A 17,880-nucleotide genomic window follows, 5' to 3' on the forward strand; every position below is an offset into this window, starting at 1 on the left:
CTTTAATTTCTCCAGTGGTCTGTGTTTTTCCCCATTCGATAATGTTGCTGTTCTTAGGTGCCATCGAGTCGATTCTGACTCTTAGTGACCTCATGTGACAGAGTAGAATTGCCCCATACGGTTTCCTACTCTGTAATCTTTATGGGAGCAGATCACCAAGTCTTTTCTCCCGCAGAGCCACCGGTGAGTTTGACCTGCTGACCTTTCTGTTAGCATCCAAGCGCTTAACCATTGTGCCACCGGGACCCCTTTGTTTAATAATATAGCCCTAATTTCTTTTTTAATTTAATTTTTTTAAGGTAGTTAGATGAAAGAAGCAGCGTTTGGCCTCTCATATATGCTGTCGCTGCAACTCCCTCATTAAGTGTTGGGGTGCCTGGGTTGGTCTGGCTCTGGCTGAGTGCTGGATTCAGAAGTAATATCTGTCTGTGGGATGCCTTGGTGCTCACGTGGTACGTATCCAGAATCTCTGGAAATGACAGGTACTCAGCCCATCTCCCTGGAGAGAGAGTGTCTCTTGGGGTAATTTGGCCTGCCCTGTTGTCAGCCTGGAATTTGCGTTTGGTAAGGCTCGCAGGCCATTTTGGGACAAAGCTCTAAAGTGCGTTGAAACTTCCTTCTTTGGTAAATGACCACATTTCCTTTTCCAGCATTTCAAATGTGCTGTTCTCCTAATTTCTTAAATGATCTGGATTTTTTCCCAGTGACGTGTTCTTGGCCCCACAGTAGAAGTTGCAAATGGGGGCTTCCTTCTTTGGAGAGGAACGTTTCTCCTTAATAGGGTTCAGCAGGAGGTTATGCCCTTTGATGTGAAGCACGGAAGTGGTTTGGGGAAAATGAGTCATGGGGCTGGAATCTTGACTCTTTGAAGTCACCGAGCTCCAAGACCTGTGTGGGTGTGTTGGTGTGGGTGTGGGTGTGTGTGTAAGAGGGAATAGAGACGCTTTACCTAGGTCTCTGCCTCTATTAGTGGGGGACTCTCAAGTAACAACCTTTTAATTTTAGCTGTTGACACGGATTCTCAGTCATGGCGCAGCCCCTTGAAAGCCATTTCAGAGTTCTTTAAAGGTGACCCGAGGGGTGACTTTAAGGAGACAGGTTTGCATTTTCCTATTGGCTGAGGCTCTAAGTTATGTAACCCGAATGCCTCTTGCTGGCCTTGCCTCTAAAATTGACTTGTACGCACCTCTTCTGCTTTGCTTTATGAGTCTGTCACTCTTTGACTAACCTACCAGCAGTTGACCCACCCTTGACTCTCATAGTCAGAACTGGATGTGGGCTCTACCAGCCCAATGCATGCCTCAATTATGCTTTCACAGACTCTAACCAACCCCAACTGGTGTCACATTCAGGGTCCGCCCTACAAGACTGGCACCCTTTCCTGCCCTACCCGTGCACCCAGCATGCTGGCCCGTAGCAGTGTTTACTCAGAGGTGGTCAGAAGTCTTGACTGGCCAGCCCATTGGTTAATTTCTGCTGTTTAGAGCTCTGGACTCTTTGGCCCCTTCTCAGCTATCGAGTAAAATTGCCAAATCCCACGCATGCCTAACCAGCTTGAAAAGATGCGGCGTGTCTGCAGCCTACATCTTCACCATACCCCTCCAGTAACAAGTGAAGGTGGTCTCCTTAATTATGCTCTAGGGCAGACCGAGTGTCCTTCAGCCAACAAAAAGCTAAATGTGTCTTGGGGTCATTTCTGCAGCCATGGAGTGGGGGCCTTGTCTCACTGTGATTCCTTAGGTCTCTGGTCATGGCCTGCTTGCCTTTATGTTGCCCATCAGTGCAAACCAGTAGGTCTCGGGGATGGTCATGATCTTGTTTCAAACTCTGCTCAGGGTAGAATGAAGGGGAGGCGAGGTTGGTCCTCAGACTTCTCGTCTCTGTCCTCAGGCCTGGTGGAGCTGGTGAACGTGGTGGACAATGGGGATGGCACACACACAGTGACCTACACCCCGTCCCAGGAGGGGCCTTACATGGTCTCTGTCAAATATGCTGATGAAGAGATCCCTCGCAGGTAAGCTTCTGACGCTTGAAGAAGGGTGTCCAAACCAGCCTCAAGCCCACCCCCTGCAGAACTGGCCAGCACTACTCTGGTGGCGGGACCATCCATCTGTCCATCCATCCATCCATCCATCTATCTATCCAGTCAGCAAGTATCGCTGAGAACCTGCCTGCTCCCTGTGGGTGTTAGGGTGCAGAGCCTTGGTGTGTGGGGCTTCTGCTCTTGGTGCTCCGCCAGCCCTCGTTCCTTTCAGCCATCTTTAATGGAAGGGCAAGCTGAAATTAAGGAGTTGGAAATCTTTAAAGAAACAACAAGTGTATTAATTTACCAGAAGCTTCTTTTTGGTGACCCTGTAAGTAGCTTTCTGATTAGGGCAAAGGTTTTTACTTCTTTACTTGAGGGTTTGGTTGGCAGTAGTGTTCCCAGAAGATGTTGTGTAGAATCCTTGTTCCTCATTCTTATTAATACGAAGAATGTTGCATAAGCGCTTCACCTTGTGAACTAAATGTTTTTGATCACACTTAAGATAAAAACGTTTTCACCCATACCCCTGTTATACCCACTTCGTATAGAAATATACATATAGCTTTAGCTATGTGAAAATATATAATTTATAAATTACATTTATGTATTACTTTGCTGATATATCAGGTACCTTATAAAGCATATGGAAAGGAGAAAATAAGAGAGCATGAGGTAGAATAGTAAAACTCAAGTTCCAGTATTCTGTCTGTGTTTTGATGACTATGTATTGTCTTAGTACAACAAAAGTGGGTTAAATGTGTTTAACCCTATGTTTCCCAAGCTAATTTGGGGGCCCTTCTTCCCCCAAACTGTATGCCATGGGACCCACTCAGGGCAGAGCTGGTCTGCTCTGCAACAGTTACTACCTCATGGTTGTAAATTTCTGCTGGACTTAAGGCACTTTAACTAAACTCAGTGTCTTGACTGCTGTAGAAATCCCTATTCAGTCCCAGTCTGTATGTGTAAGAGAGGTTGGACATAGCAGAGTTGATGTGTACCCTGACCAGGGTGTGTGTGTATGTGTCAAGTCCCTTTAAGGTCAAGGTCCTTCCCACGTATGATGCCAGCAAAGTGACCGCCAGTGGCCCTGGCCTCAGTTCCTACGGAGTGCCCGCCAGTCTGCCCGTGGAGTTTGCAATCGATGCCAGAGATGCCGGGGAAGGCCTACTTGCTGTTCAGATAACGGTAACTTCTGAGTTATATTCTGGAGTCCGAGCTGATTGATAGGACCTAATTTCTTGGCCAGTGATAAGAACAAGGGTTTTATTAGTCAATTTCTGACCTGATGGAAGTGTGTATTAGAGTTTCCCTACCAAAGAGGCAGTAACTGGAGGAAAATAAACATGTTCATCAGAGAAAGGTGTATGGCTCTAAGCACCAATATTTGGTGACTCTTATGTATTTTACTTTTCATTACGTCTTTCTATGATTTATTTTAAAATGTTTTGAATTGCTCATTGGATCAGTTAGGACTAAGTTCTGCACGTTATCATAATAAATCCCAAAATAAGAATGGCTTAAATACATGGAATTATTTTCTCTTGTAAAAAACAGCCTTTTATAAGAGTGATACTTGCCCACCTAGGTAAACCATCTAAGTGGCTTCATAGCTCATCAAGAAAGCAGAGCTAGCTCTCTACTTATGTATCATAGCATGTGGCTTCTATCCTTAAGGTTTACTCACGAACCAAAAAGGCTGCCACTGCTCCAGCCATTGCATATGCATGGTAGGCCAGAATGTGGAGAAAAGGCAGAGGGAATAAAGACGCCCTCCCAGTTCAATCAGCTCCCTTAAGCACCTCTATCAGAAGGCCCTCATAAGACTTCTACTTTCATCTCATTTACCAAATTTGGTCATAAGTCACATGGCCATACCTCGTGACAAGGAGTGCTAGGAAATGGAATCTTGTATTCTTCATTCAGTTCACCTAGTTAACAGTTAGGGTCCTAGTACAAAAGAAAAAAGGCAGAATGGATGTGGTGGCATATGAGTAGGAGCCTCAATTACACTTTCCTTCCTAATTTCAATGGATTTTGAGCAAAAACGCTGTTTATTCACTTGACAAAAGAGTTGTTAAAAATTGGCTGTGGCCATCACAGTGTTAAAGGAATCTGTGACTCTCTCTCCCTACAAAAAAAAGATTATATTAATCCCCTGTCCCCTCCCACTAAAAAAAAACAAAAACCAGACGCATTGCTGTCAAGTTGATTCCAACTCATAGCGACCCTATAGGACAAAGTAGAACTGCCCCATAGGGTTTCCAAGAAACGACTGGTGGATTCAAACTGCCAGCCTTTTGGTTAGCAGCCAAATGCTTCACCACTGTGCCACAGGGCCCCGTCCCCTCCCACTAGAGGTGCTAATTAATGAGCAAAATGTATCCAGGTTTTTCATGAATGGTTTCTACATCTTGACAACAATACCCTAAAGAGTATCTCACTGTTATCCGCAGGACCAAGAGGGAAAACCCAAAAGAGCCGTTGTTCAAGACAATAAAGATGGTACCTACGCTGTTACCTACATCCCCGACAAGACCGGACGCTATTCGATTGGGGTCACCTACGGGGGGGACGATATCCCATTTTCTCCCTACCGCATCCGGGCCACCCAGACGGGCGATGCCAGCAAGTGCCTGGCCACTGGTAAGTGCAGGGTAGCATCAAGGTCAGGAGTGGGGGCTTTGGAGTCAGAAAGCTGCAGGCTACCCCACTGTTGCCACTTAGTAGCTGTGTGACCAGGGGAAGTTGCTCAACCACTCTGAGCTTCAGTGAGACTTGGATTGAAGATCTTTTTTGGGAACCTTTAGATTCATGAAGTTCTTCAAAAGATGAGAGAATGTTCCACAGGGTTATTGCAAAGATTGGGTGGGGTCAGGCCTGAAAAATGCTTATTAGCACAGTGCCTGGCACATGGCGGCTACTGTTCTGTCACTTTTGAAGTGGGTATATTTGTTGAGATCTCCAGTATGACGGTGAGTCCCCTGAAAAGCAGCAAATTTCTGCCACAAGAAGATGGTCTCAGGAGCATTTCAGGTCAGCACTAGAGAAAGACATGAAAGAATCCAGGTTTTTCCTCGATTCTTAGGACTTATGTCTAGGTCTCTCAGGACTTCTCCACGAGCATCTCAACACCTTTAGTTTCTAAGATGCAACAATTTGAATACATGGTTCTTTCATTTTCTAAGAACACCCCCAGCAAGTCTGTGATGCTGCTCAGGCAGATTTCAAAACACGAATCTCCATCTGTGAAATGAAACATTTTATTTTCTTTAAGTTAAAAAAACTAATTATCTCATATCTCAGCCAGTTCTAAGTGGAGAAAATCTTTTGACTTTCTGGGCAAGGATGTAAATTGCTCAGCTTGACCTTTTTTCACTTACCTAGGGCCAAAATTGAGAAATTTTGAAACACTGGCCAATCCAAAGACATTTCCTAGGTCTGCCTTGCCAGTGACGAACTGAATTGTTTTTGCTAACCTGAGGGTTAACTTTTGGGCAGGGACTTCCTCCTTGCCTATTTCTCCAGCCCGTTCTGCCCCAGCTCCAGCAGACTCCTGTTGAATACTTTGCTCAGCCTGGGGCTCCTGCAGTCCACACCTTTGGTCTGCCATTCAAGGCCTTCCACAGACTGGCTCCCATCTCCTCTTCACAGCTGTCTGTCTAAGCAGTGGTCTTGTGACTCCTCCTGGGTCTTACACACTTCACTTATTTTTGCCAGTGTGCTCTTAGTTCACATTTTCTGCACTCCCTGATATTGTATAAATCCTATGTAAAGAGATGCCAAGATCAGACAGAGAGAGGTATTGGTCATTGTTTGGGGAGTACTCATCAGAATTCAACCATTTTCTCTTTTTTCAGGAAGCCCTCTGTCAATGTGGCAACACTGGGATATAAATTCTTAGAGCAGGACAATTCTCTGCAGAACTGTTGGTTGTCTATTCTGTAACTCAGTCCCTCCATTGTTTCCATGGCAGGTTGAGCTGTCATCCTTGGTGCCTTCATTCATTAGACTGTAAGCTCCTTGAGGGCGGGGACTGTCCTGCTCACCTTTCTATGTACCTGGCCTTAGAAAATGCCCAGTGCATATTTAGTGATGGAAGTTGACCTTTATCCCCATACCCTTGAATGCTGGTGAACCAGGTCTAACATCTGGTTGACACTCAGAGTTCGTAGGTCCTCCTTACTTAGTAAGTAATTGATGAAATACTCCCTTGCGTAGCACCTTCCCCAGGTGACCTTTGGAGCACCCGACTGTGTGGCAGCAGTTGAAGGGCTAACATTTCCAGACACAGCGTGAACAAGTGTGATTTGTTCTGAAGCCTCCAGGGCAAGTGTCCGTAGCTGATGCATCCATTCTCGTCTTCTGAACTTGTGTCTCTCCAGGTCCTGGAATCGCCTCCACCGTGAAAACCGGTGAGGAAGTGGGCTTCATGGTAGACGCCAAGACCGCCGGGAAGGGGAAAGTGACCTGCACGGTTCTGACCCCAGACGGCACTGAGGCTGAGGCCGATGTCATTGAGAATGAGGATGGTACTTATGACATCTTCTACACAGCTGCCAAGCCAGGCACCTACGTGATCTACGTGCGCTTCGGTGGCGTCGATATTCCCAACAGCCCCTTCACTGTTATGGTAAGGCAGGTTCCTCCTCCAGAGCAGACTGCTGTTAATAGAAACAATAACAGCCGCCAGTCACTGAGCCCTGGCTAGGATTTCCGCTTCACTTGTTTTTTAAAGCGGTTGTGACTTTGTAGAGGCCTAATCTCTAGAGACCCAGAGACCCTTTGGCTCTGAGGGCTTTTAGGGAGTCTTATTGGCCGCCAAGGCACCCGCCGTGCTAAGAACCTTCAGCAGTGTCCTGGCCCAAGTCCCCTTGAGAAAGATACACTTCTGTAAAAAACGTTTATAAGTAAATGTTACAGTTTCTCATCCTCTTCTGCTAGTTCTTCCCCCATCTCCATGGCCTTTCTCCATGGCTGAAGGAGAGAGGATGCTGTTCTGTCTGGGGACTTGACTCTCGTATCCCAGGACTCCGGTTCTGTTTTGGAAAGGTCTGAATTTTGTTTATGAGGGAGAAATACCTTGTCTTTTGAAACTAGGAACATCTGGAGTAAAGGAAGCCATTATGGAAGTGTCTGGGCTGAAGAATGTCGAGGGTCTTAAATTTTCAGTTCTGAGTAACCTTGAGATCATCTTCTGATTATTAAGATTTTTCACCCAGGAAAGGGGTTAGAAACCTTAGGTGCATTATCTCATTTGACCCTCAAAACCAAGCATTGTTGACTCTTTTTTTTTTTTAAATAATTTATTTTATTTTGTTGTTGTTATTGAGAATATACACAGTAAAACATACACCAATTCAAGTTTCTCCATGTACAATTCAGTGCCATTGATTACATTCTTCAAGTTGTACAACCATTCTCACCCTCCTTTTCTGAATTAACATAAACCTACAAGCCCGTTAATCTAAACTCACTGCCCCCTAAGTTTCCTGTCTACTCTGTTGTCAGCTTGAGTCCCTATGGATAGTTGGTTGACATTGTTGACTGCTTTGCAGATGAGGAAAGCAACGCCCTAGGTAACTTCCAGAGATTCAGGAACAGACCCAGAACCCAAGTCCACTCTGGACAGCCACCGGGTGCCGAGCCATCTTCCTCACCCGCTGTCCATTGATGCCGAGGGCAGCAGCCACGCTTGAGCACAAGATTCATAGGCCCTTAATGACCTGGCACCACGCACAGCCTGCAAACCACCTTCTAATGATTTCCCTCTGTGCAGCCATGGAGAAGGGCAGGAAGGCTCTATTTTAAACAGAAGCCCAAGGACTCTCTTCCAGCCTGTCATCTGTTATTGGTGTTTTGCCTTTCTTAGACTCTTGTTTATCTGTAAACATTTTGCCAGAGATCTGGGAGGCTCTTTTATGTCTCAAGTATGTAAACACTTGTCAACTTTTGACATTTTCACTTGCAAGTGTTTTTCTCCTTCAGGGGAGAAATGTAGCCAAAAAGTTTATGCTCTTCTTGTTTATAGAGAAGAAGTCCCATTGCAATTTTAGGAATTTCTTTCTAGTCTGCAGTGGGTTTTATCTGATTGGTTAGAATCGGCAGGATGGAAGCAGCCAGAGTGCAATGGGAGTACAAGACCACATTGGGAGGGTTTGAGCGTAAAATTCAGTGTCAAAATACTGAGGACCATTTTAGCAGGCAGGCCACAGCCCCAAAGTGGGGCCACCAAAGTCATTGGGAGTAATTGTTACCTATAGGCAGTGGTGGTTCAATGTAGAATTCTCATCTTCCATGCGGGAGACCCAAGTTCTGTTCTGGCCGGTGCACCTCATACGCAGCCACCGCCCAGCTGTCAGTGGAGGCTTACATGTTGCTATGATGCTGAACAGGTTTCAGCGGAGCTTCCAGACTAAGAGGGACTAGGAAGAAAGGTCTGGCAATCTGCTTCTGAAAACCAGCCAATGAAAACCCAAACCCTGTGAATCACAACAGTCCAATCCTGTTGTGCATGGGGTTGCCATGAGTCAGGGGCCAACTCGACGGCAGCTACCAACGACCACAGGCCCTGGAGCGCACATAAAGCAGGGATACTTTGTGTATACACACTGCCCCCAAACTACTGCTGAAGGCAGAAAATGGCGGCCACCGTGGAATCTTCATCCTCCCGTTCCAAGCTTTTCCAGCCTTACCCAGCTGACTGACTTTCTGTTCATTGACTTCAACTGGGTAGACTGCTGGCCTCCCTCTACAAGCTTGGGGCCTGAAGGATGTGAATACCCAGCACTGCATTCCTGGCAGATGTCTCAAGGAGACCCACAGCCTCCTGGGTCAGTGAAGTACATCACACAAACGCCGCACGAGAAGTCACGGCCTGGCAGCTTATCTGCCTGTGGCTCAACATTTGAGAAGTCTTGGATCAAAGGCCATCATTTAGCCTCACGGCTCATGCGTCCATGAATAGCCTCGATCTGAGAGGGCCCCAGAAGTGGGGGATAGAGCTGTTCCCAAATGTAGAAGCTCACAAAGCTGCCTTTGTAAGTGAAGCCCCCTTTCTGCAGATGCCAAAATACATGAAAAGGAGTTAATTTGCACGCGCACGCACACACGCACACACACCCCGCATAGAGGAGGCCTTCAGTTCTTGTCATGGCAGAAGAGGGGGGTTGAGAGGGCCCTTGGGGTCCCCCTTATCGGGTCAGTTGGATCAGGAGTATGAAGTCTAAGACTTTAAGCTTTATTAATGAATTTATTAAAAACTTTTAAACATCAACCCCTTAGGCGTTTATCAAGGAAGGAGTCCCCTTTCCATGATGTTAGTTTTTCTGTTTACACGACAAACACTTCCCTGAACGCATTGTTTTGCAACTTGCTTACTTCTCTCAGTATGCAGGAAATACCTTTCCATGCTAACTCCTACAACTTAACTGCTCCTTCTGACTGGCCACTGGTTCTGTTACAGAGGGACGTTCAGGTTGCTTCAGTTGCTCACTGTCGTGAGCAGCTCCCATGAGACCCCGGCACATCTCACGTACCTGTGTCCTGCCAGTATGTCTGTGAGCCTGCTTCCTAGAAGTGGGTTTGTGGCTGCAAAGGGCATGTGGGTTTGACATTCGAGGAGAGGACACCAAGTTGTTCTCCAAAGGGCTCACTGTTGTGCAAGACGGAGCAGGTGGGAGGAAGCGGCTCTCAGGTTGTAGAATCTATTGAGTAGCAATATCCTTCCCAACTAATCTCCATTTGCCACCAACCAGGCCACAGATGGAGAAGTCACGGCCATGGAGCAGGCACCGGTAAATGCATGTCCCCCTGGATTCAGGCCCTGGGTACACTTTTATTTTTTTTCCCCTTTCTACGTTTCTGTGTTGACTCAGCCTTCATTTCAGAAAAGCTGCAGCCTGCTTCTAGGGACTGCTTAAGCCCTCTTGGTGTGCCGGTCATTCATTTCTCCCACCGATCAGCCCATCACAGCAGCACCCGCTTTCTCTGTGATAAGACCCACCCTGGTGTCATCGTACGCACCCCGTGAATCGCCCCCCGTCATGTCTATGATCACGCTCGCCACAGTTTGTCTCCATGTGTAAAGACAGAAGGACAACTGTCTTCAGCCCTCCTGCTGACTCTCAAAGCCGCCCTTTGCACATTCGGTTTCTGTTCAGGGGGAAGCCACTGCTGCCGCTCGCTGCCACTTAAAACGCACCTTCTTTTCCAGGCCACAAGCAACTAAAGCTTTCCAGGTGGAGCCTCTTGGGACTCACAGACATTGCTGTCTCTCACTTTTCCTCTTCCCTGTGGGCACTGCTGGAAATTTTACAAGCAAACTGCCGAGTGATTTCTAGCAATTGGTCAGCACAGCTGCTCAAATCCTTCAGGTTCAGCCCTGCAACCTGGGCCAGTAGACAAAGCCTGTGCCCCGTGGGCAGCCACGGCCCTAAATCCCGGCTCGACTGGCTTGCAAAATTGCCAGCTGCTCTGCCCCAAGTAACTTCACGAGCCTGCTCTGGTGTCCACTTTATCCAGTGACCACTGCTTCCTGTTTTAGGTAACCGAAGAGGCCTATGTCCCAGTGAGTGACATGAACGGTCTGAGATTTAAGCCTTTTGACTTGGTCATCCCGTTTGCGGTCAGGAAAGGAGAAATTACCGGTAAGTGCTCTCATGAAAGCCACCTTGCCCTCACTCACACTAACTCTCAAGAACGGTGCTGGAAGGTGGTTCCACCTGTCCACCAGACCAGGGGTCCTTAACCCAGCAACTCTGGTTCTTGATTTAGGGGTTGGCCCATGAGACCTGAGATTACAGATGTTCTGTGTGTATATGTGTCTCTCAGAGGAAACAGTTCATTCATAACTTGCATCACATTCTTGAGAGGGCCTGGAACTGCTGTGTTTGGACACCTCTCAGCTGTCGGATTTCTGTTCACCCCTTCTTTCTGCCTTCCCTTGATCTCCAGCTGTTCCGAATCTGACCTTGGCACAGGGACCTACTATGCGGGAGTTGTGACTTTCCCTCTTCAGTCTCCTGTGTGTGCCTGCTTCTCTGAGTTCACTGTGTACTCATCCTGCTGGTTTCATGGTCTCCTCAAATCCTCTTTGAGCTTCTGATTCGTCACTTGCAGAAAACCATTGACTTAGGAGTTCCTGCTGCATTTTGTGGAAGCCAGAGGGAACAGAAAGCAAACAAGTCTCTGTTTTCCTGCTGTGGGACATGGACGTTTGGGGCAGCAGTGAATGTTCTTGGGTGGGAAGACCTTGACTTTGAAGGCATCCTGCTCCTTGCACTCAGTCTTTCCCAGGAAAGTGGCCGATAGGCTCAGTGTCCTGTCTCCCTGCACTCCTAGGGGAGGTCCACATGCCTTCCGGGAAGACAGCCACCCCTGAGATTGTGGACAACAAGGACGGCACAGTCACTGTCAGATACGCCCCCTCGGAGGTCGGCCTCCATGAGATGCACATCAAATACATGGGCAGCCACATCCCTGGTGAGTCGAGCTCGGCTGGCAGCCCAGCAGGACTCTGTGATTTAGGCCTCGAAATCTGGGAGGTTTGCAGATGTAGAGGTCGGCAGCTGTGCATGGAATGGTTCTCAGTGGCAGTTTGGGAAGGCAATGTCGGCATCCCTGTGAAACAGAGCAGCCCGTGACCCCAGCAGGTCCATTGGTTTCCAGATGGGCTGGTGCCCCTCAGCATCCTGGGTCACAGTGCAGGCCCTTGGGGCCGGGCTGTTTGTCTTTGTCACTCTGCTGGGGGTGGCCAAAGGGTGAACTGGGAGAAAATACGAGATGCAGCGAGAGACTCTCCAGCCCAGCCTGCAGAGCCCTACGAGGCCTGGGGGTTTCGGGCGGGAGTCTGAGGCGGGAGGAGAGGTCACGAAGCGTGACTGGGAGAGAGAAAGACAAACTGCCTGATTGTCAGAGCCCCTGAGGAGGAAAGCCGACTCTGGTTTCGTTTCCATGAGTGAGCACAATGTTCCTGTTCTTTTTAGTTGTTGAAATATCTCTTCATTTTTTACCTTAGTATTTCGAGTAGGTTACACGTTCACATGGTTTAAAAATAAGGATGATGTGATGAAAGGTTCCCTCCCACGCATATCCCCATCTGCCCTCTCTTTGAACCTGACTGGTGTTCATGTTTTTATGTTTGATTTCAGAGGATCCACAAGACTCTACAAGTAAACAGGAATACAGATTTTTAATCGCTCCCCTTTTTCTTTTTCTTTTTTTTTTTACATAAATAGTAGCCTTTTTTGCACATTGAGCCCCTGGGTGGTGCAAATGGTTAATGCATTCGGCTGCTAACCAAAAGATTGGAGGTTCTAGTTCACCCAGAGGTGCTCTGGAGGAAAGGCCTGGTGATCTACTTGTGAAAAATCAGCCATTGAAAATCCTGTTGAGCACAGTTCTACTCTGACACACATGGGGTCGCCATGAGTTGGAGTCAGCTCTGCGGCAACTATTTGTTTGTTTTTTTACATTCTGCACACTGTCCTGCCTTGCTCTTTTCGTGTAACAGTATATCCAGGAGAGCTTTCCACATCCAGATAAGAGAGCATCTCTGTAGTCTTCCACCATTCGGATGAACCATTATGACTTTAAGCAGTTCCCCTCCTGGAGGTCATTGTCCCTCACCCTTTCCTGTCACTAGCCGTGCTGCAGGGAAGAGCCTCTTACAGACCTCATTTCCCCAGGGGAGGAAGTGCTGGCTCAGGGGGAGCAGGCATTTAGAGTTGTGCCAGATCTAGCCAGATTGCCCTTCGTAGAGTAGAGCGTGTTCCAGTTCACACACGCAGATCTAGCCAGATTGCCTTTCAGCGAGCGTGTTCCATTCACACACCCACCAACAATGTCCGAGAGTACTTGTATTTCCACAGGCTGGCCAGTGGAGTAGACTGTCAAGTTTTTGGGTCTTTGCCAGTCGGACGGTTGCAAAACGGTATCGTGGTGTTGCTTGATTTGTATGTCTCTTATGAGTGAGATTGAGCAAGTTTGCATATGTTTAAGTACCATTTGCATTTCATTCTCTTAATCGAGCATTGTATCCTTGGCCTGTTTTTCTGTTTGGTTGTTGGCCTTTTTCATATCAGTTTTCTATTTGTGATAGGAGTTGCAAATATATCACCCAGTTGGACGTTTGCTTTAGTTAACCTATGTATGTGTACATAATATCTGTTTAAAACAAAATTGTATTATCTGCTCCTATTTAAATATTCTAAAGTACAGATGTATAGAGAGTAAAAAATATGTCCTTGCTGATTTCAATTTCCGCAGCTGGTGTGAATGTCTTCTCAGATATTTTTCTGTGTGGCCACAAACATGCACCAATTCTCTTTTTGAAGAAATGAGATAATGGTATTCATGTTATATAGCGAGTTACTTTCTCATTTTTTTGATGCAGACCTTGTGGATAGTCTCCCAAGTACACGCAGAACTCCATCATTCTTTTTAATCACTGCATGAATAGGCCAGTGTTTATTTTACCAGGAGTCTCCCTGGGTGGCACAAATAGTTAAGTGCTTGGCTGCTAACAAAAAGGTTGGCAGTTCAGATCTACTCAGAGGTGCCTTGGAAGAAAGGCCTGGCAATCTACTTCTAAAAGATCACAGCCATTGATCTGAAACACATGGAGTCACCATGAGTTGGAATCTACTCGATGGCAGCTGCATTTTTTGCTGTTTGTTTTTTGTATTATTGGACACTGGGATCTTTTCCTATTTTTATCTGAACACTGGAAATGAAGGCCTTACATAGGGCTGGAAATGGGGGTGGGTGAGAAGAATCACTTCTGCAGGAAAGACTGACTCCTAGTGCTGGAATCCCTAGGTTATAGGCCTTGCATTTTGAAAGGTGCAGGCAGATGGCCTTCCAGCAGGTCATCTCTCCGCACGGTGCTGGGGTTGCCTCCGTATTTGTCAAATGGAGCTGATTCCCCTGCTTCTGCCCCACCGCCCTAGTCTGGAGCTGACTCAGGATTGCTTTTCTTAGGTAATGATTGAGGGAGCAGTACTGAGGAGACCTCTTGGGTGCCCAGGAGGGTGGCTCCGCAGCCCTCTAGGTCTGTCTGCTGATAGGTAAATGTTGGTACCATTGTACATACTGTGCCTTCACCCCCTAATGACTCACCATGTTGTCTGTGTCCTTTGCAAACCCAAGAGAGCCCACTGCAGTTCTACGTCAACTACCCCAACAGTGGGAGTGTGTCTGCCTACGGCCCAGGCCTGGTGTACGGAGTGGCCAACAAAACCGCCACCTTCACCATCGTCACCGAGGACGCGGGAGAAGGTACGGCGTGCTGTGTGGCTTGGTATGCTTCCAGCCATCCATTCGGAGAGTGAAGGGTCCACGATTCTGTGGCGGGTTTTAAAAAAATGAGACTGCGGCATGACAGTGTCTGTCTTACCTTTTCTTCCGTGTGAATCTGTCCCTGCGTAGAGCAATTCTGTCTTCCACCCAAAACAGAGACCTCTGAAGTCCTTTGTGTCCTGACTGAAATCATATTCATACTGTGAAATATTTTGTGTGACTGGCCTGAACTTCAGTGTCTGGATGTTGATGATGGTTTTCATTTTGTTCTTTTTTACACATACAAATCTACCCACAGGCCCTCACGAGTTACCTAGAGGTCTGTCCTAGATACAGCTCTATCCACCTCATGGAGAGCTCTAAATCTCTGGTTGTAATTGGATTTCCCTGATGGTATCTGGCACCTGGCCAGTACTGACCACCTGTCTGAGAGCCTCCTGTATGAGATCGGCACGCAGAGCCCCACCCCATTCTCGTCCCCCACATCCCAAAGACTGCGGAGGACTTCTGGGTTACTTGCCCTGAGGAATTCAGACAGTGAGATGTCTTCCCACTGGGCATTTTACCTCACAAGTGGTTTTGTTCTGGTGACGCAGCCCCTTGCCTATGGCTCACGTGGACTGCCAGTCAGTTGTCCCGACCTCAGGGATACCCGAGATGAGTTGCTGTCACTGTTGAAGCAAGGATGCTGTCTCTTCCTAACGCCTCCTTCCCTGCTCCCACTCCAGGGGGTCTGGATCTGGCTATCGAAGGGCCCTCAAAGGCTGAAATCAGCTGCATTGACAACAAAGACGGGACGTGCACAGTGACCTACCTGCCCACTCTGCCAGGAGACTACAGCATCCTGGTCAAGTACAATGACAAGCACATCCCGGGCAGCCCCTTCACAGCCAAGATCACAGGTGAGGTGCCTGGGGGCTTCCCGGCGTGGGTATGGCGGCACCCAGAGCCTCTCCCCGCCCGACCAGGGTCAGCAGGCTGGGTGTCCGACTTAGGTCGGATTGCGTGGGGATTCCTTGAGGAGGAACTGAGGATGCAAGTCCAGCTTTGGGCTGGCTGAATTCCTCCATTAGCAGATGATCCAGGAAAAAACAAGAGCCACCATTTGGAAGGTGCTTACACTGTGCCAGGTCCCGGGGTGCTGCAGACGGTTTGCGCTCGACTGCTCACGGAAAGGTTGGCGGTTCGAGTCCACCCAGAGGTGACGCAGGAGAAAGGCCTTGAGATCTACTTCTGTAAGGTTGCAGCCATTGAAAACCCTATGGAGCACAGTTCTACTCTGACGCATGTGGGGTCGCCGCGAGTCAGAATTGACTTGATGGCAACTGTTACCAGTATTGGTACTATTCTGTGCCAGTGTTCCTCTGGCAATTCAAATAGCAGGCCCTCAGATAGAGGCACACAAGTGCTACATATTGAATGAGTAAATGAGCTCAAGGACGAGCAGCACTGCTAGACAGACTTCCTGCTGTCCATTTTACAGATGGGAAAAGTGAGGCTTGGAGGAGGCATGGCTTAACCAAGTTCACATGTGAGCAATCTGAGATCCAGAGCCAGGTTATCTGATTCCAAAGTCCATGCTCCTAACTTCTGTTCTGCTTGCTGTGTTCCGAATCAGGCCCTCAGTGGGGCCACAAGACAAGGTTCCTGCTCCAAGACCTGTCTGTGAAGCAGCCAGCAGCCCTGTGTGGAATATGATGAGTGTTTACTGAGAACTACCCAAGGGGACGGCAGGCAGGTGGGAGGGCCTTCTGCCACCCAAGAATCCTTGAAGAAGTGTTCCGTGAGCACGTCTCCAAGTCCTCTCATCTCCTGGTCGCCCTGTAACCGGGCCTAAGTAGAAGTCAATTCTCATTGGTTAGGCTGCTTATTGTCCGAGGCACAGTTTTTCACTTAAAGTTGGGTAATTACATCCTACCTGTTAAGCGGCCATGTGGTGCGAGGGTGAGCAGCGTGTACCTGAGCTGTGGTGGGGGGCTGTTTCCCAGATGACAGCAGACGCTGCTCCCAGGTGAAGTTGGGCTCTGCAGCTGACTTCCTGCTTGATATCAGTGAGACTGACCTCAGTAACCTGACGGCCAGCATTAAGGCCCCGTCCGGCCGTGACGAGCCCTGTCTCCTCAAGAGGCTGCCCAACAACCACATCGGTGAGCCTTCTGGGCTGGGGCTGGCACAGCTTGGGTGGGAGGATGGGAACTCCTGCAGTCCTGTCATGGGAAACGTAGCTCATTGGGGTGTGTGATGGGGTAAACCTGCCAGGTCACGGGCATGATGAAAGTCCAAGTGCATTTCTGCTCCGTGATGTTGACCAGAGTCTTAGACGCTCTGGGTTGCTGGAAAGTCACAAAGGAAGTCATATTTCCATTGTGTCTCCCTCTCACTCCTCCCATCCACCCCTTCCACCCTTACAAACCTTCCGTCTCTGCTCTGGTCCAGGCATCTCCTTCATCCCCCGGGAAGTGGGCGAACACCTGGTCAGCATCAAGAAGAACGGCAACCACGTGGCCAACAGCCCTGTGTCTATCATGGTGGTCCAGTCTGAGATCGGTGATGCCCGCAGAGCCAAAGTCTACGGCCGAGGCCTGTCAGAAGGCCGGACTTTCGAGATGTCTGACTTCATTGTGGACACGAGGGATGCAGGTCTGTGGGCGTGGTCCCAGAGGACAGGCGCAGAGCTGGAGGGCACTGCTTCTTTTCACTCAGGCTGCTTTATCTTCTCCTTCTACCAGCTCCTTTTCTTTCTGAGCATCTTCTAAGCTGTAGATCCTTATACCTGCATTATCATTTAAGCCTCCTGACAGCTGGTGAAGTAGATCTTACCTCTGTTTTATCGATGAATAAACTGAGGCTCGCAGGGGTCATCAGTCCTATCTGCTGCTGGTATTTGAACCCCTGGCCACAGTAACTGTCAGATCGCTGTTTTATTATCTGTATTCCCTCCTGCCACTGTTCTCAGCTTCCCAAGTCTCCTGGACGAATCCCAAAGGAAAGAATGTCAGGCCAGCTGGCCAGGATTGTGTTCAGTTGAGCAGTGCTTCCATGGAAATGAGGAATGCCTTAGTCATCTAGTGCTGCTGTAAGAGAAATACCACAAGTGGATGGCTTTAACCAAGAGAAATTTATTTCTTCACAGTAAAGTAGGCTAAAAGTCCAAATTCAGGGCATCAGCTCCAGGGGAAGGCTTTCTCCCTCTGTCAGCCTTCTCATTAGTCTTTCCTCGGACTAAGAGCTTCTCTGCACAGGGACCCCAGGTCCAAAGGATGCACTCTGCTCCTGGCATTGCTTTCTTGGTGGTATGAGGTCCCCGTCTCTCTGCTCGCTTCTGTCTTTTATATCTCAAGAGATTGCCTCAAGGCACAATCCAGTCTTGTAGATTGAGTCCTAACACAACGGCTGCCCATCCCCCCCATTGACATCATAGAGGTAGGATTTACAACATACAGGAAAATCACACAATACCAGGAATCATGGCCCAGCCAAACTGATACACACATTTTTTGGGGACATAATTCAATCCATGACAAGGAGTCTCTTCCTGTTGTCACTCGGAGATGGTT

At 48.1% G+C, this 17,880-nt stretch overlaps 1 protein-coding gene across 1 annotated transcript in view; it reads left to right on the top strand.

Annotated features, from left to right (window-relative positions):
* Positions 1–17,880, top strand: part of FLNB (filamin B) — a 92,380-nt gene that overhangs the window by 47,954 nt on the left and 26,546 nt on the right. The window contains exons 25-35 of the mRNA XM_023727619.1: positions 1,891–2,014; positions 3,055–3,211; positions 4,480–4,669; positions 6,409–6,656; positions 9,781–9,852; positions 10,569–10,671; positions 11,366–11,506; positions 14,174–14,302; positions 15,052–15,225; positions 16,312–16,470; positions 16,760–16,963. Coding sequence (XP_023583387.1) covers positions 1,891–2,014; positions 3,055–3,211; positions 4,480–4,669; positions 6,409–6,656; positions 9,781–9,852; positions 10,569–10,671; positions 11,366–11,506; positions 14,174–14,302; positions 15,052–15,225; positions 16,312–16,470; positions 16,760–16,963 — 1,701 coding nt within the window. The remainder of the gene's footprint in view (positions 1–1,890; positions 2,015–3,054; positions 3,212–4,479; positions 4,670–6,408; positions 6,657–9,780; positions 9,853–10,568; positions 10,672–11,365; positions 11,507–14,173; positions 14,303–15,051; positions 15,226–16,311; positions 16,471–16,759; positions 16,964–17,880) is intronic.

Source organism: Trichechus manatus, unplaced genomic scaffold (assembly GCF_000243295.1).
Source record: "Trichechus manatus latirostris isolate Lorelei unplaced genomic scaffold, TriManLat1.0 scaffold00001, whole genome shotgun sequence".
NCBI lineage: Eukaryota > Metazoa > Chordata > Mammalia > Sirenia > Trichechidae > Trichechus > Trichechus manatus.